Source organism: Podarcis filfolensis (assembly GCF_964270895.1).
Source record: "Podarcis filfolensis genome assembly, chromosome: 2".
NCBI classification, from domain to species: Eukaryota; Metazoa; Chordata; class Lepidosauria; order Squamata; family Lacertidae; genus Podarcis; species Podarcis filfolensis.
In genome coordinates, this window is record NC_139605.1 from 101118037 (window position 1) to 101142553 (window position 24517).

The 24517-nt window shown below is 41.0% G+C and overlaps 1 protein-coding gene across 5 annotated transcripts in view; it reads right to left on the reverse strand.

Moving 5' to 3' along the window:
• The window catches only part of CEP112 (centrosomal protein 112), a 235632-nt gene that overhangs the window by 184944 nt on the left and 26171 nt on the right, over positions 1–24517 (reverse strand). For all 5 annotated transcript variants that reach the window (XR_014544414.1, XM_083598626.1, XM_083598625.1 and 2 more), the window contains 3 exons: positions 21452–21499; positions 21280–21357; positions 5573–5659 (listed from right to left, as the gene is read on the reverse strand). Coding sequence is in view for 4 of the 5 variants with exons in the window: in XM_083598626.1 (XP_083454752.1) it covers positions 5573–5659; positions 21280–21357; positions 21452–21499 (213 nt within the window). In the remaining variant the exon portion in view is untranslated. The remainder of the gene's footprint in view (positions 1–5572; positions 5660–21279; positions 21358–21451; positions 21500–24517) is intronic.

Here is a 24517-nt window from a genome sequence, read left to right on the forward strand (position 1 = left end):
CCAGCTTAAACTTTTCAGTGGATTCCCCAAATCCTGGGATAATTCCCACCGCCATATTCTCTGGCCACAATCTCACCTTTGTGAAAAATATATTCTATTCCCTTTACACTCGCCCAATATTTAGTGGTACTCGCAATTCTGAATAGTATAGAAATGTAAGTTTTCTAGCCCTAAGCCTTTCGTACTGGGCTGAATATACAAACCCAAACTACTATGGCTCCTACAGGCCTGGACAATGGTCTACTTCCATTGATTGTAACAATAAAACTTGGCTATTTGCAAAACTGCCAGCTCTCCACTGTACCACATGTGGTCATGAAATACCACAGGATATCCCACAAATTTATAAAATAATGTTCTGCCTCACTGTCTTTCAGTTCATGACACACGGACATTTCCTATTCACTCCCAGCAATGCATAAACTTAAAGGAAGCAAGGCATTACCTCCACTCACACTGTGAATCTGGAATAACAAGAGGAACAAGAGGAGCAACAAGAGGAACAGCCATTTTAGATCTGGTCCTAACCAATGTTGATGACCTGGTTAGTGGGGTAGAAGTGGAAGGATCATTAGGCGCGAGTGATCATGCTCTTCTGAAGTTTACTATACAGCGGAAAGGAGCAGCCAAGCATACTAGGAATCAATTTCTTGACTTTAAGAAAGCCGACTTCATAAAACTTAGGGAAGTGCTGGGTGAGATCCCATGGACAGTAATACTAAAAGGAAAGGGAGTTCATGATGGCTGGGAGTTTGTTAAGAGGGAGATAGTAAAAACACAACTTCAGGCAATACCAATGAGACGGAAACATGGAAGGTGCCTAAAGAAGCCAGGGTGGCTATCTAAAGAACTTTTAACTGAGTTAAGATTAAAAAAGGATGTGTACAAAAAATGGAAAAGGGGGGAAACCACCAAAGGGGAATTCAAACAAATAGCCAGCACGTGTAGACACAAAGTCAGAAAAGCTAAAGCACAGAATGAACTCAGGCTTGCTAGAGAGGTTAAAAGCAACAAAAAAGGCTTTTATGGGTATATTCGTAGCAAAAGGAAGAACAAAGAAACAGTGGGGTCACTCAGAGGAGAAGATGGTGAAATGCAAACAGGGGGCACAGAAAGGGCTGAACTCCTCGATGCCTTCTTTGCCTCAGTCTTCTCCGATAAAGAAAACAATGCCCGACCTGAAGAATTTGGAGCAAATGATTCAGCAGAGGAAACACAGCCCAGAATAACTAAGGAGATAGTACAAGAATACTTGGCTAGTCTAGATGTATTCAAGTCTCCAGGGCCAGATGAACTGCATCCAAGAGTATTAAAAGAACTGGCAGATGTGATCTCAGAACCACTGGCAGTCATCTTTGAGAATTCCTGGAGAACAGGCGAAGTCCCGGCAGACTGGAGGAGGGCAAATGTTGTCCCTATTTTCAAAAAGGGGAAAAGAGAGGACCCAAATAATTACCGCCCAGTCAGTCTGACATCAATACCAGGGAAGATTCTGGAGCAGATCATTAAGCAAACAGTCTGTGAGCACCTAGAAAGGAATGCTGTGATCACCAATAGTCAGCATGGATTTCTGAAAAATAAGTCATGTCAGACGAACCTGATCTCGTTTTTTGACAGAATTACAAGCCTGGTAGATGAAGGGAACGCAGTGGATGTAGCCTACCTTGATTTCAGCAAGGCATTTGACAAGGTGCCCCATGATATTCTTGTAAAGAAGCTGGTAAAATGCGGTCTTGACTATGCTACCACTCAGTGGATTTGTAACTGGCTGACTGACCGAACCCAAAGGGTGCTCATCAATGGTTCCTCTTCATCCTGGAGAAGAGTGACTAGTGGGGTGCCACAGGGTTCTGTCTTGGGCCCGGTCTTATTCAACATCTTTATCAACGACTTGGATGTTGGACTCAAGGGCATCCTGATCAAATTTGCAGATGACACCAAACTGGGAGGGGTGGCTAACACCCCAGAGGACAGGATCACACTTCAAAACGACCTTGACAGATTAGAGAACTGGGCCAAAACAAACAAGATGAATTTTAACAGGGAGAAATGTAAAGTATTGCACTTGGGCAAAAAAAATGAGAGGCACAAATACAAGATGGGTGACACCTGGCTTGAGAGCAGTACATGTGAAAAGGATCTAGGAGTCTTGGTTGACCACAAACCTGACATGAGCCAACAGTGTGATGCGGCAGCTAAAAAAGCCAATGCAATTCTGGGCTGCATCAATAGGAGTATAGCATCTAGATCAAGGGAAGTAATAGTGCCACTGTATTCTGCTCTGGTCAGACCTCACCTGGAGTACTGTGTCCAGTTCTGGGCACCACAGTTCAAGAAGGACACTGACAAACTGGAACGTGTCCAGAGGAGGGCAACCAAAATGGTCAAAGGCCTGGAAACGATGCCTTATGAGGAACGGCTGAGGGAGCTGGGCATGTTTAGCCTGGAGAAGAGGAGGTTAAGGAGTGATATGATAGCCATGTTCAAATATATAAAAGGATGTCACATAGAGGAGGGAGAAAGGTTGTTTTTTGCTGCTCCAGAGAAGCGGACACGGAGCAATGGATCCAAACTACAAGAAAGAAGATTCCACCTAAACGTTAGGAAGAACTTCCTGACAGTAAGAGCTGTTCGACAGTGGAATTTGCTGCCAAGGAGTGTGGTGGAGTCTCCTTCTTTGGAGGTCTTTAAGCAGAGGCTTGACAACCATATGTCAGGAGTGCTCTGATGATGTTTCCTGCTTGGCAGGGGGTTGGACTCAATGGCCCTTGTGGTCTCTTCCAACTCTATGATTCTATGATTCTATGATTCTATGAATACAAATATATAGTAATGTTACAGGCTGGAGGCAAAAAGTCCACTGGCTCTTCTTTTAATCTCTTACTATGCTCAAAGCAATTAGGACCACTTTTTTGAGGGGAGTTGAGGGGAAACTGCTTCCCAACCATCTCCATATCCCATCACCTTTTGCCACCGATCTTGCCAACATATCTTTCAGTTTTCTTATGCTGTTATCTTTCTCAGTTTGGCTGACATACGAGAGACCTGGCCAGGATTCATGACTGTAGTCCTTGTTGAGGTCTCCATCAGCAGATTCACTTCATCTTCAACCACCCCAGGCTCAGTTCAGAGTTCTGGTACAAGTGAACTTTAACTGAGAAATCATATTGCCTCTGACACCAATCCTAACATTACTGTTTAAGAGGATGTGGTTTCACACTGGACACCTTTGGGAGCTGTTGGTGCCTTGGGTTGACCAACCTCCCATTCCATGTTATTCTTTCAAAACTCTTACATCCTCTCATATTCAGCACCTAGACACAGTGGCAAGAGCCAATTAACAAAATATGTACATTGCCAAATATTACAATCCTTTTGAGGAATCTTCAATGTTTTATACTTTGGGGTCAAACAATGTTATCATTATTACGTATGAATTTATACCCTGCCTTTCTACAAAGGTTCACAACACAGTTTCACAAAATCAACACAGTATAAGAAAAATCCCCAAGCAGCATAGCCTTAAAACAAAGCAAACAAGCATGAAAAACCAACATTCACCAAGTCTTCTGACAGATTTTCAGTACTGCTATCCCCTCTGCGTCATTACAACAAATTAACTTCTATTATTACCTTGCTAGTACCCTGCAAGATACTCAGTGCTACAGCATGCATTTTATGTATTTCATTTATTCAGAAAGTTTATACCCCACTTTTCACCACATCTGGGTCTCAAAACAGCTTACAAAATTAAAATATACAATGCACAAAATGTAAAGATAAATTAAAACACTGGAGAAGAAAACATCAAAACAGCATTCACACCGCAAAGGCCTCCTGAAATAAAACCACTTTTATCTTGCATGTGAAAGTGAGTAAGGGACAGCACCTGCCTAATTTCCAATGGGATGAAGCTCCACAGAGTTGGGTGCACTACACTGAAGGAAGGAATAACTCCTCGTTGACATGAGTCATGCTTCTGGCCCAATAACAGTACTGCCCTATGTGATCTCAGCGATCAATCTGGGACATACAGCGTAAGACAATTCTTAAGGTGTCCTGGGTCTCACTACCAGTATGAGAACCTTGACCTGATCTGCTAGCAGATGGGAAGTCAGTACAGATCTTTTAACACTTGTGGAATGAGCTGGCGGTTGTCTGTTCCCACCACCAGTCTAGGTGCAGTATTCCACACTAGCTCAAGCTTCGGACTGCCCAAGGGCAGTTGCAGATAAAGCACATAATCCAGTCTTGAGACTACCAGTGCATGGACTACAGTGGCCAAGCTGTTCCTATCCAGGAGCTGCTGTAGCAGGCATACCAGCCAAAGCTGATACAAGAAACTGCTAACCACCGAGGACTCCTATACCTCAGGCGACAAATATGGTACCCCAAAGTATGTCCCTTCTGCTTCAGAGGGTCCCATAAGAGAATCACTCCATAACCCATAGAAAACATGAGGTTAGATCCAGAGGTGCATGGGCATTAGAAATTCTGGAAGTGGTGCTGCCCCATTAACTGTTTGCAGGGACTAGTGGAAGACAGCCTGCAGCACCATGCAAGCCCTTGTGCCAGCATGCGTCTTGAAATGTTGAGCAAAACCTCACGCAAGGGACTGTGCAACGCCTTGCACAAACGGAAGTGGACTTTTGGATTTCAGTTCGCTGAAAACCCTTCTTTATGTGGCAGTGGCCTTCTGCTCATGGAGCATTGTAAGATCAAATGCATTCAGAGTGGAAATACTCTGAATTGTAGCTTATACTAGTCAGAAGTTAATTGGATGTTAAGCCACATTAAACTAAACTGTGTTTGGCATTATGTGCTCTTTGCAAACTCTTCTAAATAAATAAAAAAATTAACTCCCTCAGACCTTCTGATGTAAATCTAGTAGTAAACACAAGACATCTTGGTAATTGGAAGGTTTTACAGAGCCAATGGAATGCCTATTAACAAAATGAGAAATGTTTCCAACAATCAAATGCTATTAACAATGTAGGATCTGGCATGGGATTAACTAGTTGGGAGATAACGTGCTCTCTTGTACCACCACTGGGACCAACTTCTGTTCTGGCACATACAAAGAAATAGCCACAAGCCCTATCGACTGAAATCCACCTCAGTGGTTGCCAAAGTTTTTACCACAGCTCTTTAGACAGCAGGCTTCAAGCCATTTGCAGAATCTCTCTCACATGCATCACCACAAGGTTACAGTAGCAAAATACAGGGTTTTAGGAGTGTTCAAATTTTCGTGTTTGTGCGCAAGCAAGCACATATGTGCATTTTCCCATATAAATGGAACTGCCTACCAAGGCCAAGTAGTTTGTAATCCTACTAACATGATCAGTGCAAGCTACAAAAGACAGCACAATGCTGCATCCAAAAATTCTTATTATTCCAATATACAAAATCCCATTCATATCAGTTTTCGAGCGTTTCACATAGCCAATGGAATCCTATTTTAAAGCCAAATACTGCTAAACTGCCTAAGGAAAAGCTTTACTTTTATTATTTCCTTGCACACTACAATGTCATATACAATCATCATTCAAACCTTTTTCACAATATACTATACCTTCTGAACATCTCCATCGTGCTTCTGCTGTAATTTAAGCTTTTCTTCTTGAATTCTAGCTTCCATTAGTTTGGATTTCATCTCCAGCTGCAAATGGAAAATTTAAATATATTGATCGGTTTCAAGAGAAACAAAATAATATTATTATTTTTTACCAACCTCCAAAATAAGCTTAATATTTTAAAAGTTAAAGTCACTCATTTTATTTATTTATTTATTTATATAAATAAATATCAATCTGTTGAAAATGGTTTCAGCTGAAGTTAGACAAGTAGAAAATGCCTTTTTCAACAACAAACTGTTTTCTACTTGCAAGTACCCATATATTGGTCTCAATTTGCATAAGAGGTCAATTCCCATTTTCTCTTACTGCACCTGCAATAGCATCCCAACTGTTCCCTGCCTTCCTACAGTTCTTGCAAAATGAAAATAATAATGCAAACAAAACAAAAAAAGGTGCAAAACAATCATAGGAAAACGGATCAATGGATAATTTAAACTGAAACCCGCAAAGACAAATATATTCTGTTTGAATGCTTAGTAAAAAGATTCTGGATATGAAAAATATCCAGCGTCTTCAAATAACCCTGCCTTGTCTTTCACTAATTCTGTCCATATTGTCTACAAACATAATCTAAATAAATGCAAGATGCTTGTAAATGCAAATACCAGTATATAATTATAAAAGTATGTTGGGCACCGAAGTTAACACTGAAAAATAATTGCTGAAAACAAAATGCACCAAGCAATCAAATGAAGGCAAAAAGAGTACTATAATACACAGAGAACTCCTTAAAAGGGGGGGGGGGTGTTCAGCCAGTGTAAGCCAACAATAATGTATGTGCTTTGGCAAGATTGGATCTCTTTTATTTTATATTGCCCAAGAATTTAATAGTTTATATTAAAGGGATTCTCAAACCGGTCTTCTACATTTTCTCAGTTGCAATCAGTTTACCACAGCCATAAGTGAGAAATGCCACATATCTTCTTGAAGTGTGTTTTGAAATTCAACAGGGAAACAGATGGATACCATGAAACACCCAGAAGGCAGAAGGAATAATCTTAGACATCAGGTTGCTGGACCAAGGTGAACAAGCAGCCTGGGGAGCTTGCAGCATGCTAGTAAGGCATAAGTGCCTACAGGTATGGGCAGCAATGGGAGGTGGTCCGGCCAGGGCTGCTAGAAAGGCGAGGCATCCTGGAGACAGGCCCATTATGTCACAAGGTGTTTTCATCATGGTAGGTCTGGGTGTAGCAAAAATGGCATTCCATAGACAGCTGCTGCTCAGCAATACCCAGGGAGATGTCCCCAAATGGAGACGGCCACCACATGCCAGCAGTGTGATCTGATGATGCATGACCCAGTGCACCATCTCAGGTGCTACACTCCAGATAACCCCATACAATGCCTGTCAATGGAAGGAAGGGGAAACCGTTACCTGCTGAGGTCCCAGAGGCTGTAGGAACCCACATCTGGGTGAAGCGTCACAGCTTGCATCTACCACCACTGTTGGGGATCTCCATGGCCCCAAGTTCTGAGGCTCCAAAGAAGCTATACTCAACCCAGCTCCACTGCCAGTAGAAATTCAAGAAATCAATCTTCCACCCAGTTTGTGAGTACTGGGAGCACAATGAGGCTGCCAGTGCAGATCTGCTTGCCTTTAATGAGCTGGTGCTCTCTGTTTGTGGGAGCAGGTACAGAAGCCCTGAAAGGTTGATGTTTTATTGTGTTTTTAATATTCTGTTGGCAGCCACCAAGAGTGGGTTGGGAAACTCAGCCAGATGGGTGGGGTATAAATAATAATTTATATATCATCATCTCCTGATGTAGTGGCATTCTACTAGCATTCAGGGAATAGAGACCCCACTGGCAGCTGTCACGCCATTGCCCCTCCCCAAAATCCTACTCTGAATGATGTTGTGAAATTCCAGGGACATACTGTGTGGTTTCAAGAGACTCTCCCAATTTTAACCCCAGGTCTTCCCAACAAACAGCTTCGTTTGTCAAGAACCTATACATCTTTAAAGCTGCTCCTGAAGTGAATTTTTGCACAGCAATTTTTAATGTAGGTTTGTAACAATTGCTTTAGCCCAGGGATGGGAAACATTTCTTAATCAATGACTGCATTCCCTGCTGCAGGCCACATGCCAGCAGTGGGCAGAGCCAGAACAAATAGTGAATAGGTCAGCTTCTTTTCTCTCTCTCTCTCTATCCTCCTCCCTTTCTCTGTCCCTCCTCCTTGTTTTTTCTCCTCTTTGCCACTCACATGAAATTAGGCTGAAGTCCTCATGGAATTAAGCCAACGTCCATAAATGTCCCTTGAGCTACTAGCGGCATATACAGTGAGGGGAAAAAGTATCCGATCCCCTGCTAAATTTGCCCGTTTGCCCTCTGATGAAGAAATGACCAGCCCATAATTTTAATGGTAGGTTTATTGTAGCTGTGAGAGACAGAATAACAACAGGAAATACTTTCCCCCCTCACTGTATGTCAAACAAGAAGGGAATATGCAGCACCTAACAACTTCAGTTTATATTTTCTGAGATGACAATGGTCACCTTCTCCATATATTATAAGGCAGCATGACTCAGAATAACGCTTTGGCTCAAGGAAAGTAACCATAAGAAAGGTCTCAAACATTTCATGTACCCTGTGTGAAGGTACAGGAGAAAGAAAGTAATTAACTAACTACTATTGTTCCGGGGGGGGGGGGATTAAAAGCACAGACCAAAACCAAAGAAACCAAAAAAGCCTGCAGCTCATTTAAGCTTTCTCCAAATAAAGCAAAGTCTTGATTTCAGGTTCAAAATTCAGTACAGACTGGTCTTAACTTTTCCACCATAAATCACTTGTAGAAACACAGAAGAATGTAGAACTGATATCACAAAAAGGTGGTTGCATTTGCAGGTGCAAGTGATCGATAATCCAATTTAAGGAATGTGTCCCTAAAAGTGAGACTCCCTTTGAATTTAAGAATGCAATGAAGTTAGGCTGGTTAACTATATTCTGATTATTTGTCTAACAAATAAATCCAGTTTATGATCAACCACTCATTTTTGTTTCTTACTACAGTATACAGCTGACACATAGTAAGTTTTGTCAGCTCCTCTTGCTTAATGGCCTAGTGCCAAACACAGGCAAACACATCTCCAAAATAGGTTCAAAAGAATATTATGATACTCCTATGTCTTTTTTCAGAATGAAAAACAATGAAGCAGATTAATCATAATAAAAGCAGCAACTGTTACTGGCAAAACTGTTGATAAAAATAGAAAACGGTAATAATGTTTTAGATTATTATGTGTCTTCTTCCCATACTGAAATGTTTGCAAGTGCAAAATTTTTATCATTGCCACAGCTCATTCCTTTGTGTTTCTGTCATTGTTTATGCTCTTTACAAAGAACTATGAAGAAATTAAGCCTTACGGGCATGTAAACACTACTGATGTCAAACATCTGTTCTTTCCCTATAATTAAAGCTATTGAGAGTGATACCAATGAAATGGATTTTATGTGCTCTCTCACACACACTTTGCTTCTTTTTAAATAAAACAATATTTTTTTTAAAAAATCAACAACTTGTTTTATGTTTTTCATAATATTCTGCTTGCTTAAGCTTTGGACTGAACATTAAACCACTTATTTCAAAATAGTTCCATTTGGTTTGTGGGGTTACCAGACACTTTTTATGCTCATGGGACTACCAAACTAGCCCTGAGACAATGAGCAGAAGTGAAACTAAAGTTATTTAGTTCAATCCTCCATTGAAGACATGGTGGGAATGGACTTCCACACTGGACCAAGTTTTACCAATTCCTTTCCAGGCCAGCTGTTGCCCAAATATCTGGACCTGACGACTCTTACCACACAAAGACCATACCTTATCACGAGGGCTACGTTTCTGGCTCTGTGGGTCAGATTCTTATCAAGATCTGTCTCATGGGGCAAAGTTGATGTCAAAATCCCTTTCACTCCCATTGCAACAAGATTGGTCTTAAAAGGGAAAGTGGGAAGAAGCCTTTGGGAGTCTCTTTTAAGCCAAATCTCACTGCAATCTTAAAGGGGGGGGGACCACCAAAGCTTTTGCAAGAATTTGCACGTCCCCCTCCCCTTTAAGACTGCAGCAAGATCAGGCCTATTAACAGAAAAGTGGGCATAAGCCTTTGGAGCTCTTTGAGATCACAAGAAGATCTGACTTAAAAGGGAAGGGACTATCCCCCTCTTCCCTTTTTGCACTGAGTTTGGGATGGAATGAGCTTGCTGGAGTGCCCAGTTGATTTCCTGAGCCCAGTACCAAGAAGAATCCCCCCTCTCCTAATGGGAGCATGGAGATCTTGCTTAGTGCACCTGAACTCAGCAAGATTTCTCTCCCTTTGTATCATCTGATGTGAAGGGGGAGATAGCCTGCTTAGCACTGGGTTCCTGCTTTGTGCAGCGCTTCAAAGGCTCTGGTTGGTGGGTGCTTTGGGAGCTGGATAAAGCAATTTTGGGCCTACAGTCCTCCAGACTCCAGCCTTTCAGTCAAGCCCTGCCCTTATCAATATGGCATCAGGTATAGGTGGGCAGTCATGGCTTGCCCTAAGTGGGGAAGTTTGGCAGGCCAAGCTCTCATGCCTCAGTGCTATTTTTCTAGGAAAAATAGGTGCCAGAACTCACAGTGAGCGCCTCCCTTGTTCTCTTATAATGGCAATAGCGTCCACCTGAACAGGTGCCAGGACTGAGTTACAGTGAGTTCCTGCTGAAAAAAAGCCCTATCACCCTGTGAAAGGTTTAAGGCAGTCTTGAACACAAAGAGTAAATGATTTTTAAACACAATTTAAAATAGACACCACAAACACAGGGAATGATGTCCCTATAGTATATGGAATTATTCTGAAATAAAGCACAGAAGCAGAAACAGTCACTGAAGTGCTGATGTCAGTGGTCAACTTTGTTATTGTTGAGTTGGAGACTGGCACAATGAAAAGAACATTTGTTAGCCAGGCGATGCAATATGATATTCATTAGTATGAAATCTTTTTAAAAGGGGGGACTCCTGTGACATGATAAATGAAATGATAAATATTGAGTTGAACGGAACCATATTATTAGGGTGTTGCCATAGCTAAGTATAAATTCCTGAAGGTGTTACAACTTTTCACACGGGCTTGATGCTGGTCTGCAACTTTTGAATTCATAGCCAAGAGTCACATGCACAAGATCTTGCTTTAGAGGAACTTATTTGGGGGTTTATATCAACAAATTCTCACATGTAACATTAGCCAGGGGTCATTTGCCACTTTTAGAGAAAACACTTAAGTTACAGATAAATTCTTGAGGTTGCAAGACTTCAATGACATGAGTCACAGCTTTCAAAAACAAGAAAGCATTTAAACTACCACTGGCATGCTTCTTGATTATTTTTGTAGGGAGGATCAAGACAATTAACACAACGAGTTTAATGTTAATGGGAATGAAATAAAAGTAGCTAAAACACAAAACATTATGTAAAGCAGCTTACAAATGTTAGATTGGTCACAATGGAATTACCCAACAAAGGCACCTTTAGGAAGCTTGTTTATTAAGGATTGGGTGGTAATTTATTGATGTTTTGCTGAAGAAGTAAACAACGCAATTCCTTTTATTCAAAATTTACTGCAGTTTAAGAGGAAGCAGCCTGAATGGGAAAAAACAGCCTTCCTTTACATTTGCCGTTTAATTTCCACAGAGAAGCAACACTTAAAATTCCTATGAGTGTTGGTTTTGAAAACTTAAAAATTTACATCTTTTTGTACTTCAGAATTAAAAATTTAGAACTATTACCTATTCATTATTAATATAAATGTCTGTTTGGAGAGTTTTCAAAAAGAAAATGCCACCTAAGATTTTATGCTTCTAATGTTTTATGTATGTCAACCCTGGGGAAAAAATATTTTAAACTAAAGGTTTATATTCCCAAGAAGGCTTCACTCCCCCATCCACAATCCTTACTTACATAAAGTCACTTTGCCAAAAACACTTTTCAAACAGATTACCCCAGATGAAGATGCTAAATCCCATGTAATGCACTTTACCCAGGAATGGTCCAGCTGTGCAGTTTTTGTTTTTTTTCTTTGTCTGAATGTCTCCCCATCAACAGATATAAACTATAATTCACTGTCAATTTAATAGGTTTCCCTTCCATGCCCTGGAAATTAATAAACATGAAGAATCCATACCTGTTCTCATCTGTCCAAATAATGTCTAACCCTCTAGTAAGCCAACATGGTGACTTCCATAGATTTTGGGAGTGCAGTTCCCAATCCATCAACCTTGGCCTGAATAGCCAATTGCCCACAATGATGTGAGTTGAAGTCCAACATTATCTGAAGTGCACCACATTGGCTACCACTCCTCTGCTGTTTCTGTCTCTCCATACCACTTGCCTTCTGATATCCAAACCTTTTATCTTTTAACTATCACATTAAAGGATGGCAACAATGATGACCAAACTGTCCCTTGGAAACAGCAGCACAATACTTTCCACCAATGTTGAAAACACTGGGTGGAATTCAACAGAGTAAAGTGGGTTGTGTTCGTGTAGACTGAGGTCCAATTATGCAACAGGATCCCCCCCTTCCCCCTAAACTTGTTCTGGGGGCTCCCTTAACCTTCCAAAGCAGATTTAGGGGGCACACAGGAGAGGTTAGGCAGAAAAAGTCCCAATGTGAGAGTGGATCTCATTCCTCTCCTCTTACAACCTGGACAGGAGGGTTTGTGTCTGACATGGAGTCATTGAGACAGGTTGGGTGCATTTTTATTATTACCACCACTTATTTATTAACTGGCTTCTAAACAGCTTTCTCAAGCTCAAGGTACTGTACACTGAAGATAATTTAGAACAGTTCAAAAGAACAAAACCAGCCAATACATTTAAAATGAAACTAAAACCATACAAAGCAGACACTTATGGTGAAGACACAGCTGGGGAAGCCTGTCGGAACAAAAATATCTTCAGTTGCTTCCAGATAGTGGGCACCTGTTGCATCTCCACAGAACAGGAACAGTCAAATTAAAATCCCTCTACCAAGTTACTGTGAAAGCAGGCTTCTGAGGCCTTTGGAACTTGCAGGAGAAACTCTCCCACAGATCACAGCTGAATGTACCACCCACCCTGCTGTCCAATGGCCTTGCTGAGGTATTCTGTGGCTTCTGTTGTAGAAGGCAAAGACTATGATCCTGGACAATTTCAATATGCATGTAGAGGACCCTGCCTTCCCTTCTCCATTGGATAGTTCAGGTAATCATCAGCCCAATGCACAATTTAAGGCATACCCTTGACTTGGTCTCTGCTCCAAGTAGGGAGAGGGGGGGTCTTGATATGGGAAGGGTAACCCTACAGTTATAGTGTTTAATAAAAGTTGTGGTCTTACATCAACTGATAACAGGTGTTTTGTGACTTTCTTCTGGAGTCTGGGGGGGAAATTCACAGTAAGAGACTTGCAATATCTGTCCGGTCATGTGAGCTATCAAGATTCAAATTTGAAGGTAGAAAGAGGTGAGATATTTCAGCTGCAAATGCTACTTTGATGCACTAGGATTCTAGTTCTAAATCGGAAAGATAGCTAAAGATTTTCCCCCAGAAGCATACGCTGCTTAAGTTTCCACAAAGGTAACAGCAAAGTCCATCACTCAGCAAGAAATATTCAGAGGATCAAAGCACAGTCAAAGCCTGATTTGCCCTATGGTCATAAAGCACCCTTGATGTAATGAAAGTAATACTTAGTCAGTACTTTCACCTAACATGCAATTATTCAACCACAAGATGGCATTACACTGTGTAAAAATAACTATGAAGTATCCAGAACATGAAATTGGTTCATTCTTATATTTGTACCACAGTGCTAGAAGCGCCAGGAACTTGTCTTTCAAAAATATTTAATTTTTTCCTTAAGTGAGACTAAGAAAAAACAGAAAACCTTTATCTTTGCTTAGCAAAAGTTTCATTAAAAATTATACATTTCTTTATTCCTTACTTCCAAGGGGGGAAATTAGAGAATTTTAAAGATGCAATCCAAAAAATAACAACACGGAATGGAATGGAAGCCTTAAAATTAAACAGGAACACTAAAAGGCTCTAAAACTCCACAGTTTACACCAACCAAATCAATTGTTTGAAAGCTGTTTATAACTACTAAAATCATACTGGCATTATACAGCTAGACTTGTTTTCTATTCTACACAAGTTAAAAAACTAATTTCCAGAAACTTTTTTGGTTTCATGTTGTTCAGAATGTAAATAAGAACTTTACTCCCTTCTTTTTATGGGTGGGTGGCATTCAGGATGGGTGGAGTTCAAAGCAAACTTTCCTATTTCTCAAAATGAACCACTTCTGCCATCTGTTCTCAGTTGCTCTAGAGCTGTTGAAAACCAGTATGCTCTTGCTGGTTTCTTCTTTCCTTATTTGAACCCATGGTTTTTAATTGATGACAGTCATCCAACAGTGGAATTGATGTCAAAAGTACACAGAAAAGAGCTACTATAATCTGCTGGTTGGTAACTTTCATATTTTCAGAGATCTATCACTGAAGAAGGCCATGTGTTTGCTGTTAGGGAGTAAAAACAGGTGCAGGAATGGTTTATGAATGAAGGGGAAAGGTTAAAAGCAAAGAGCCAGTTATCCTATTTAACCCAGTCCATTTTGATGCCAATCAGTTTCTATTCCGAAAAAGGCCTATATTTAGAACCATTCCATTTGAATAAAGTTTCATCTTTGAGTACACTTTTATACTATAAAGCAAAAGGTCTTTGTTATTACTGAGTTTACACAACAAAGCAATACCACAACTGTATTTCCTTAAAACCTGCTGTTTATAGATACAAAGAAAAGTTAAAAAGAACAAAAAGAAATGTAAGGAGCTAGATAATATACCATAATTAAAAGAATGGAAACTTCCACTTTTCCACTGTATTTCCTCTGTATTCTTAACAACACTGTGAAATAGTTCTAGTTACAGGTAGGTAGCCATGTTGGTCTGCCGTAGTCAAAACAAAATAAAAAAATTCCTTCCAGCTCATACCAATAACAATTTAGTTGGTCTCTAAGGTGCTACTGGAAGGAATTGTTTTATACTGTGAAATAGGTTACTAATATTGCCATATACCAGTCACAATGGCTGGATCATTTTGATTTTCCTAACGTAACCCAGCAGAGACTATGGCTGTGTAGGGATTTATTTATTTTTTAAAGTCTTTCATTCCAGACTCCTCTTGCTGCTTATTGTACATTTTGACCTTCACAGCAAGTCATTTCACAGTTAGTCACTGTACAGCAGAGGTGGGAAACCTTTTTGAGCCAGTGAGTCTGATCTTTATCTCCCTCACCCCAGTGTGCCAACACTGAGAGGTGGGTGGGACCACTCACGTGTCAATCCCTGATGCCATCTTGATGTCAAGCGGGCATGTGGGTTGTTCGGTACACCTCTCAATGTTGGCCTGCCAATGTGGGGGGGGGGGGGAATACCGCACAAAGCTTGGGTGTGCCAGCCATTTCTCAGTACACGTAAACTGAGCAAGACTGAATTCCTCCCTCAACAGGGTCCAGGCATTTCCTAGTAGGATTGAGCTTCCTGCACATCAGCTTGTTGCATGGGGGAGTTCAATCTTGTGTTCTGTAATCACATCTCTACCTGCCTCATACTCATCATGTTGCATGTGATGTCAATGTGCAACAATAGTTCCATATACAGCAATAGAGAGGCCCTGGTCTGGACAATAGAGAATTTGTTCTGAGCCATGCCATGGTTACAGCACCAAAATAAATATTAATGTGCTTCAAGCAGAAAATATTTATTCTGAGATTCTGCACTGTGACAAATGAGATGCAGTTGTTACAAGAAATTATTGATCCTAGCTTCAAGGAATGCAGGACATCACAAAGTTATCAAACTGAAGAGAGCAGCACATTTATAGGTGAACTTCTTGTATACAAGATGAACCTATTTTAGTCACGAATGTTCCTTCCCAAGCCAATACTTTATGTTCATTATGAATCCATTCACAATTCCAAATGTACGTACAGAAAAACACTGCCATCTTTTTAGCAGAAAAGTTGAGCTCAACTCTGCATAGTAAGTATTGACACTTTGGGGTGGGACAGGCAGAAGGTAAACCACAATACATTCACCATGGGACTGCTTACTACGTATGTCTGTTCATTTTTAGCTAGGTTGCCATTTAGTCACATCTTAAACTACATACCAAAGCATGTTGTATTTGCAAGCTTCTTATAGAAACCACACACTAAAATACATGTGAGCTATCGTCAGACAACAAAAAATAACTCAGGGTGTGGAAGAGACACAAAACCACGACAAATTTAAGAATAATCTTAAGATACAGTATATTAACAGGTTCAGGAGATGTTCCTTCCTTTAAATGTACACATGTGGTAGAATCTGGATGTTTATTTCAATACCAAGATGTCATCTCAGAAAATAAAGATTCCATTACATGTATGGCAAAGACATCAAAAGGGAGCAGTCACTTTTAATTATTCTATATAATATATTCCAAAAGGGAGCAAGTACCAGAATAGCAGCTACCAGCAAGAACAACATAGACTCAAAACTATAAAAAAAAACCCAAACGGAACAACTTGCTATTATACTTAAAAAAAAAATAGGCTGCATTCCCTGAATTAATCTGTGAAAACATTGGCTGAAATCCTGCAGAGTTACACATAATTAAGTCCTATCAACTTCTATGGAACTTATGAATATATAACCATGTGTCATGTTGCAGTTTTAAAGAAAACCACAGAAGTCCAAGAGCAGGTTATATTAACTTCAGTATAAAATGAGTTATTTGCCAAGTTTCTGTTTTTTAATATTCAAGTACGACTTTCTGTTCATTAGTTCTACAGATAACCAAGGGCACTATTTCTTTAATGTAATCAGGCTCTGTTCAAATAGTGGCCAGGATCCAAAGACTTTTTTGTGCCTTTTCTTTGAAAACCAGATTACTAAACCACAAATTGGTTTTCCTGGAGGAAAGCGATTACCTGAATCCATTTCTATCAGGTTCCACAGCCTCACTTTGGTGATGCCTTGGTGCCCTAGTGGATATTCTGGCCTGGGAGATGGAATCCTACTAAAGCACCTCACCAGGATGGACTGGGGTCATTGGGTTTAAATGGTTCCAGTAATTACTGGAAGAAGGTCTAGCACCCTCTCAAAAAATATTTGCTTGAATGCTGTAAGGACACTCTAGTAGAGCATGGGAGGTGGGGCAGAAGGCTATAGAGGGAATCTGTAAAAATGGCCTCCCCTCCCTTTCCATGAGCATCCCCAACCCATAGCAAATAGGAGCCTGAGATTCAAGATGGCTGTTCTGAAGCAACATTTATCATACTAAAATGCTTGTTCTATTTCACTTCTAGTACTGGGCCTGTCATCCAAAGAAGCTTCTTGAACTTTAGTCATAGGAACTCTGGATCCAACCCTTTGTTTTTCATATTTTTATTGCTTTAAAAGACAGGCATTCACACAATCACTAAAACAAATCATAGAATCATAGAATCATAGAGTTGGAAGAGACCACAAGGGCCATCGAGTCCAACCCCCTGCCAAGCAGGAAACACCATCAGAGCACTCCTGACATATGGTTGTCAAGCCTCTGCTTAAAGACCTCCAAAGAAGGAGACTCCACCACACTCCTTAGCAGCAAATTCCACTGTCGAACAGCTTTTACTGTCAGGAAGTTCTTCCTAATGTTTAGGTGGAATCTTCTTTCTTGTAGTTTGGATCCATTGCTGGGTGTCCGCTTCTCTGGAGCAGCAGAAAACAACCTTTCTCCCTCCTCTATGTGACATCCTTTTATATATTTGAACATGGCTCTCATATCACCCCTTAACCTCCTCTTCTCCAGGCTAAACATGCCCAGCTCCCTTAGCCGTTCCTCATAAAGCATCGTTTCCAGGCCTTTGACCATTTTGGTTGCCCTCCTCTGGACACGTTCCAGTTTGTCAGTGTCCTTCTTGAACTGTGGTGCCCAGAACTGGACACAGTACTCCAGGTGAGGTCTGACCAGAGCAGAATACAGTGGCACTATTACTTCCCTTGATCTAGATGCTATACTCCTATTGATGCAGCCCAGAATTGCATTGGCTTTTTTAGCTGCCGCATCACACTGTTGGCTCATGTCAAGTTTGTGGTCAACCAAGACTCCTAGATCCTTTTCACATGTACTGCTCTCAAGCCAGGTGTCACCCATCTTGTATTTGTGCCTCTCATTTTTTTTGCCCAAGTGCAATACTTTACATTTCTCCCTGTTAAAATTCATCTTGTTTGTTTTGGCCCAGTTCTCTAATCTGTCAAGGTCGTTTTGAAGTGTGATCCTGTCCTCTGGGGTGTTAGCCACCCCTCCCAGTTTGGTGTCATCTGCAAATTTGATCAGGATGCCCTTGAGTCCATCATCCAAGTCGTTGATAAAGATGTTGAATAAGACCGGGCCCAAGACAGAACCCTGTGGCACCCCACTAGTCACTCTTCTCCAGGATGAAGAGGAACCATTGATGAGCACCCTTTGGGTTCGGTCAGTCAGCCAGTTACAAATCCACTGAGTGGTAGCATAGTCAAGACCGCATTTTACCAGCTTCTTTACAAGAATATCATGGGGCACCTTGTCAAATGCCTTGCTGAAATCAAGGTAGGCTACATCCACTGCGTTCCCTTCATCTACCAGGCTTGTAATTCTGTCAAAAAAACGAGATCAGGTTCGTCTGACATGACTTATTTTTCAGAAATCCATGCTGACTATTGGTGATCACAGCATTCCTTTCTAGGTGCTCACAGACTGTTTGCTTAATGATCTGCTCCAGAATCTTCCCTGGTATTGATGTCAGACTGACTGGGCGGTAATTATTTGGGTCCTCTCTTTTCCCCTTTTTGAAAATAGGGACAACATTTGCCCTCCTCCAGTCTGCCGGGACTTCGCCTGTTCTCCAGGAATTCTCAAAGATGACTGCCAGTGGTTCTGAGATCACATCTGCCAGTTCTTTTAATACTCTTGGATGCAGTTCATCTGGCCCTGGAGACTTGAATACATCTAGACTAGCCAAGTATTCTTGTACTATCTCCTTAGTTATTCTGGGCTGTGTTTCCTCTGCTGAATCATTTGCTCCAAATTCTTCAGGTCGGGCATTGTTTTCTTTATCGGAGAGGCAAAGAAGGCATTGAGGAGTTCAGCCCTTTCTGTGTCCCCTGTTTGCATTTCACCATCTTCTCCTCAGAGTGACCCCACTGTTTCTTTGTTCTTCCTTTTGCTACGAATATACCCATAAAAGCCTTTTTTGTTGCTTTTAACCTCTCTAGCAAGCCTGAGTTCATTCTGTGCTTTAGCTTTTCTGACTTTGTGTCTACACGTGCTGGCTATTTGTTTGAATTCCTCTTTGGTGGTTTCCCCCCTTTTCCATTTTTTGTACACATCCTTTTTTAATCTTAACTCAGTTAAAAGTTCTTTAGATAGCCACCCTGGCTTCTTTAGGCACCTTCCATGTTTCCGTCTCATTGGTATTGCCTGAAGTTGTGCTTTTACTATCTCCCTCTTAACAAACTCCCAGCCATCATGAACTCCCTTTCCTTTTAGTATTACTGTCCATGGGATCTCACCCAGCACTTCCCTAAGTTTTATGAAGTCGGCTTTCTTAAAGTCAAGAAATTGAGTCCTAGTATGCTTGGCTGCTCCTTTCCGCTGTATAGTAAACTTCAGAAGAGCATGATCACTAATGATCCTTCCACTTCTACCCCACTAACCAGGTCATCAACACTGGTTAGGACCAGATCTAAAATGGTTGTTCCTCTTGTTGCTTCTCCCACTTTCTGGACAATGAAGTTGTCTGCAAGGCCAGTGAGGAATCTGTTTGACCTTATGCTCTTGGCTGAGTTTGACATCCAACAAATATCCGGGTAATTGAAGTCCCCCATTACTACTATCTCCCTTCCTTTTGCATGCTTGGCCATGTGTTCCAGGAAGGCATCATCTATGTCCTCCGTTTGGCTTGGGGATCTATAGTAAACTCCCACAATGAGGTCACAGTTATTCTTCTCTCCCTTAATTTTGACCCAAATGCTCTCACTTTGGCTTTGAGGTTCTAAATCTTGGATCTCTTCACAGGTATACACATCCCTGACATATAACGCCACTCCTCTTCCTTTCTTGTCTGGTCTGTTTCTCTGAAATAGATTGTATCCCTCCATTATTACATTCCAATCGTGGGACTTATCCCACCAGGTTTCAGTGATGCCTATTATGTCATATTTAGTTTGCTGTACCAAGAGCTCAAGCTCATCTTGTTTATTTCCCATGCTTTGCGCATTAGTGTACAGACATTGAAGCCCATTAATCATTCCCCCGTGTCTCTTATTTAAGGATTTTTTCCTCCCACCACTAGGTCTGCGTGCTGTTTGCTCCATTTGGTCTATGACATTTGGATGATCATCTTCATCAATTGATAGACTCCTACCTTCAGGAGCACTGTCTCCCTCCCCCACATTAGTCAGTTTAAAGCCCTCCTGATGAGGTTTCTGAGATTTTTGGCAAAAACATTCCTCCCAACCGTTGTGAGGTGCAGCCCATCGCTTGCCAGAAGTCCATCTTCAAGAAACTGCAGTCCGTGATCTAAGAATCCAAACCGTTCCTGTTTACACCATTTGCGAAGCCAGCTGTTTTCTTCCACTATTTTTCCCTCTCTCCCTGGGCCACGTCGTTCAACTGGGAGGACAGATGAGATGACAATTTGTGCATTTAATTGCTTCAATTTCCTGCCCAGAGCCTCGTAGTCTCTTTTGATCTTCTGGAGCCTATTGCTTGCAGTGTCATTGGTTCCCACATGAACCAAGAGGAAGGGGCATTTGTCAGTGGGTTTTATGATTCCTTGCAGTCGTTCAGTTACATCTTGGATCTTAGCCCCGGGGAGACAGCACACTTCCCGAGACATCTTGTCAGGCCCACAGATCACTGCTTCTGTTCCCCTCAGTAGGGAATCCCCTATCACCACTACACGCCTCCTCTTAGGTTTGGTCGGGGTTCTTCCGTGAGCTGTCCGTTCCAAGGTCGCCTGCACATTCCCTGAGGACTGACTTTGCTGCTCGTCTTCATATGCCTGATCTACTGTAATGAGGGAGAGATCCTCAAATGGAGTCTGCTCTTCGTCTTCCATGCTAGGGGAGAGGACCTCAAAGCGATTGTGTATTTCTAAACAATCAGAGCGAACCCTGGGCCTCCTACTTCTTTGAGTCACATTTCTCCATATATCTGGCTCCTGTGTTGGTGAACTAGCCTCCTTCTCAGGGGAGTCCCCTGTCTCCTCCTTGGTGGAGACGGTGTGCTCTGTTGCTTCCAAGAAGAGCTCCAGCTCTCTAATTCTTTGGAGCGTAGCTACACGCTCCTCCAGTTGCTGGACTTTGTCTTCTAAGAGGGCAATCAACATGCAATTGCTGCAGGTAAAGCTGCCTGCAACCTTTGGCAAGATGGCAAACATTGCGCAGGAACCGCAGGCGACTGCAGCTGTTCCCTCCCCCTCCATCTTGAGAACGTGTTGTTGGGGGTGGCTACAGTGGTCCTCTATCATAAAAAGCGTGAAGACAGGACACATAACTCCCCCCAAAAAAAACCCTAGGTCTCCCCCAACAAACGTTTGAGACTGTTAGCCCCACAAGTAATATACGGTATATACATATATATTACCTCCTTTTCAAACATGCGGGAAAATGCCTGTTCCTCTTGAGAAGTATTGTGCTTCCTCATACCTATCCTGGGTGACATCTATTGAAAAAATAAAAAAATCAACTTCGCATTGCCTTCGGGGCAATTGTAGACCAGAAATTCTTACAAAGCAAAATAGAAAAACGCAACCTACCAGTGAAAATGGTATAGGTTTCTCACGTAAATATCTGGGGTTCTCAAGCTGAAAGAGAGGAATTGCAAGAGGCTAAATACATAGATCTTTCTGATTATGCTGTTAATATTTAAAGATAGCATTCAGAAAAACGGTTCCAAGATGCCTGGTTTAATAGAAATGTCCTCATTTCATAAGAAAGTCATATCCTAAAGATCACAAAATGGATTCAAACCCTCGTAGTCATTAAACTTACTGGTTGAGTTTAGACAAGTCACAATCCCTCAGATAAACTACCTCACAGGATAGTTGTAACATTAACTCCCTGCCTGAGGCCCTCGAGGGGTGAGATCCAAAAGCAAGAAAAGTTTTAAAAGGTTTGATGTGAGGAAAAGTAATCCTCACAATGTCTCCCTGACATTCATTTATATTCCTTCTTTCTTCCAAGGACCTCAAGGTTACATTGATGGCCCCCTTTTTATCCCCACAATAACCAAGATCCTCTGATATCCAAATAAAATCCTGCTTCTTTCCTCCTTACTGCTGTAACCGTTTGGTTTTGAAATACTAGTGATTTTGGACTGAAGATAGCCTTCCTTTTGATTCAGGCCAGCAATGGAGGCAATGGAATACGCACATTTTTAAAGGGATGTTGTGAGGGAGAAACATCTTATTCTTTTTTCCATTTTTTTTATTAGTTTTCCAAATTTATAACAGACATAAAAAATACAGTATAAAACAAACAAACAAACAAACATTTATCTTAGCTGTTAAAATCCCAATTTTGTTATCGTTGTTGGGTGACTTCCTCAAATCCCCCTAGCTGAGTTTCCATATAAATCATTGTAGCAGTTTTCCAATACTTCTTTCAAATGAAATAAACTTAATCCATTAACATCTTTCTTTCTTTTCATATTATTCTCTATCCATAATGTTATACAATTTAACATATTTAACTCCTAGGCCAATTTGGTACTTACAAATAGTTCTACTTATATTATATTAGCATATTTAACTAAATAATATTTGAATTTCTTCCATTCTTCTTGGTGCTCCTTTCATATGTGCTTATTTATTTTCAAATTTTGTATCTTGCATTTTGGGCAGGAGGAGAGTTTACTCAAGGCAACAATATAGCTCTGTTTTTAGATAAAACTTCAACTGCTTAGATAAAACTTCAAGGACTTGTTCCTACCACCACTCAGCTCTCCTGTCCAACAAATTACAGTGCCTCCCATTTAGCCAACGTAGATGAATAGTACAGTAAAATTTAGTTCCATGAAACAAGGATCACCTGAAGGCCATTTTAAAGCTTAGCATGAAAACAGGTCTTTATCTGACAATATTGTAATGGTGCAGCTAGGACCCATCTTTGGTTTTATTATATTGCATAGCACTTCGGCTTGAAAATACTTTATAAAACTTTGAATATATGATATAGTCTTAAACATCTTCCTGCCTGCTTTCCCTTTATGAAGACACAACCAACTCCAATGAGAATTCTATAGAAATTGGTTAACACAGGATTAAGTATTCAGGACGTATATTTTTTCATATCCCCATCCCTCATATAAAAGGCACTTAATTTCTTAAAAAGTTTTCATTTTTTTAAATGAAGTATGCAAATAAACATGCAGCTATTAATGGAAATGAAAACTGACAGCTGCTTTGCATATTTTATTTGGCATGAAATGCAATAAACTAGTTTTAAAATAAAGTAAGGCTATAAGTGGGAAAGGTAAACATCATTTGTTTACAAATGAACAGAATGTGGCTGAGTGGTTCCTTTACACAAAGTCTTGCATTTTCCAGTTTAGAGAGAGAGGGAGCAGCACTTTGAAATTAAATGCTCCTCCAGTCCATAAGCTTATGGATTACATTCACTCAAACTGATCTGCAAACCACGCTGTGTCTGAATGCTCATTCCTTTCCAACTACTCATCCTCACAATTTCTCATTTCCCCAGTAATACCATGGCAAAAAGGCTGTCACAATAAGTATCACCCAATTAAAAAAAAGAAAGTGGCACACAAGCAAACATAAAATATGTTAAGTTCCAAAAAAATAAAAACAGAAGCATATTTGCCAAATTGGGGAAAATGGCTGTTTTTGCACCCTACTGAAATATCCTGAGATGCAAAGACTTGCTTGGAAAGATTTAATGTAAAAGGTTTAGGATTCATTAATCTTCCCATTACTTATTCTACAGAGCTAGACAAGCAACATATTACAACTGGATGTTCACAATAATGTTATACATGTAATATATATTCATGCACACATATGCACATAAAAATGTTTTTTTATGTACAGTGGTACCTCGGGTTACATACGCTTCAGGTTACATACGCTTCAGGTTACAGACTCCGCTAACCCAAAAATAGTACCTCAGGTTAAGAACATTGCTTCAGGATGAGAACAGAAATCGTGCTCCGGTGGCACAGCGGCAGCAGGAGGCCCCATTAGCTAAAGTGGTGCTTCAGGTTAAGTACAGTTTCAGGTTAAGAACTAACCTCCGGAACGAATTAAGTACTTAACCCGAGGTACCACTGTATTTTGCTTGGGGGGCTGCACCCCAGCTCACTCTGCCTGCCAATCCCGCTGTCATTCTCCCATTAACCCCCTAGCACTTCCCCTTCCCACCCCATGCAACTACTAAGCTCATTATTCACCTTTCCAACCCCATTTCTGAAGCCACTTCTGCTGTGCCACCCTGCTTCGTACCCATTTTTATCTTCGCCCCATGACCACGCCTGCCTCCCACTCTCATTCCTTTCATGCAGCTCCTCTTGCAAACAATTCATCCCCATGGTAACCTCCTGCATCTTCCTCCCCTCACACTCTGCAACTACTAAGCACCCGATCCACTTTCCTCTCAAATATGAAACCACCATCCCCTCCTACTCCTTTTTTGCACCCTGCTTTTCACCTTCTCCTCCCACATTTTTCCAACACTCTCTTGCACACAGACCACCCCCATTTATATGCCTTTGTCCTCTCCTATTCTGCAGTCCCCTTAGCACACAGCCCATGATGTTTTTTATTGTTGCATCTTTAAGATGAATAGACTTCTAAAGGCAAGTCAGC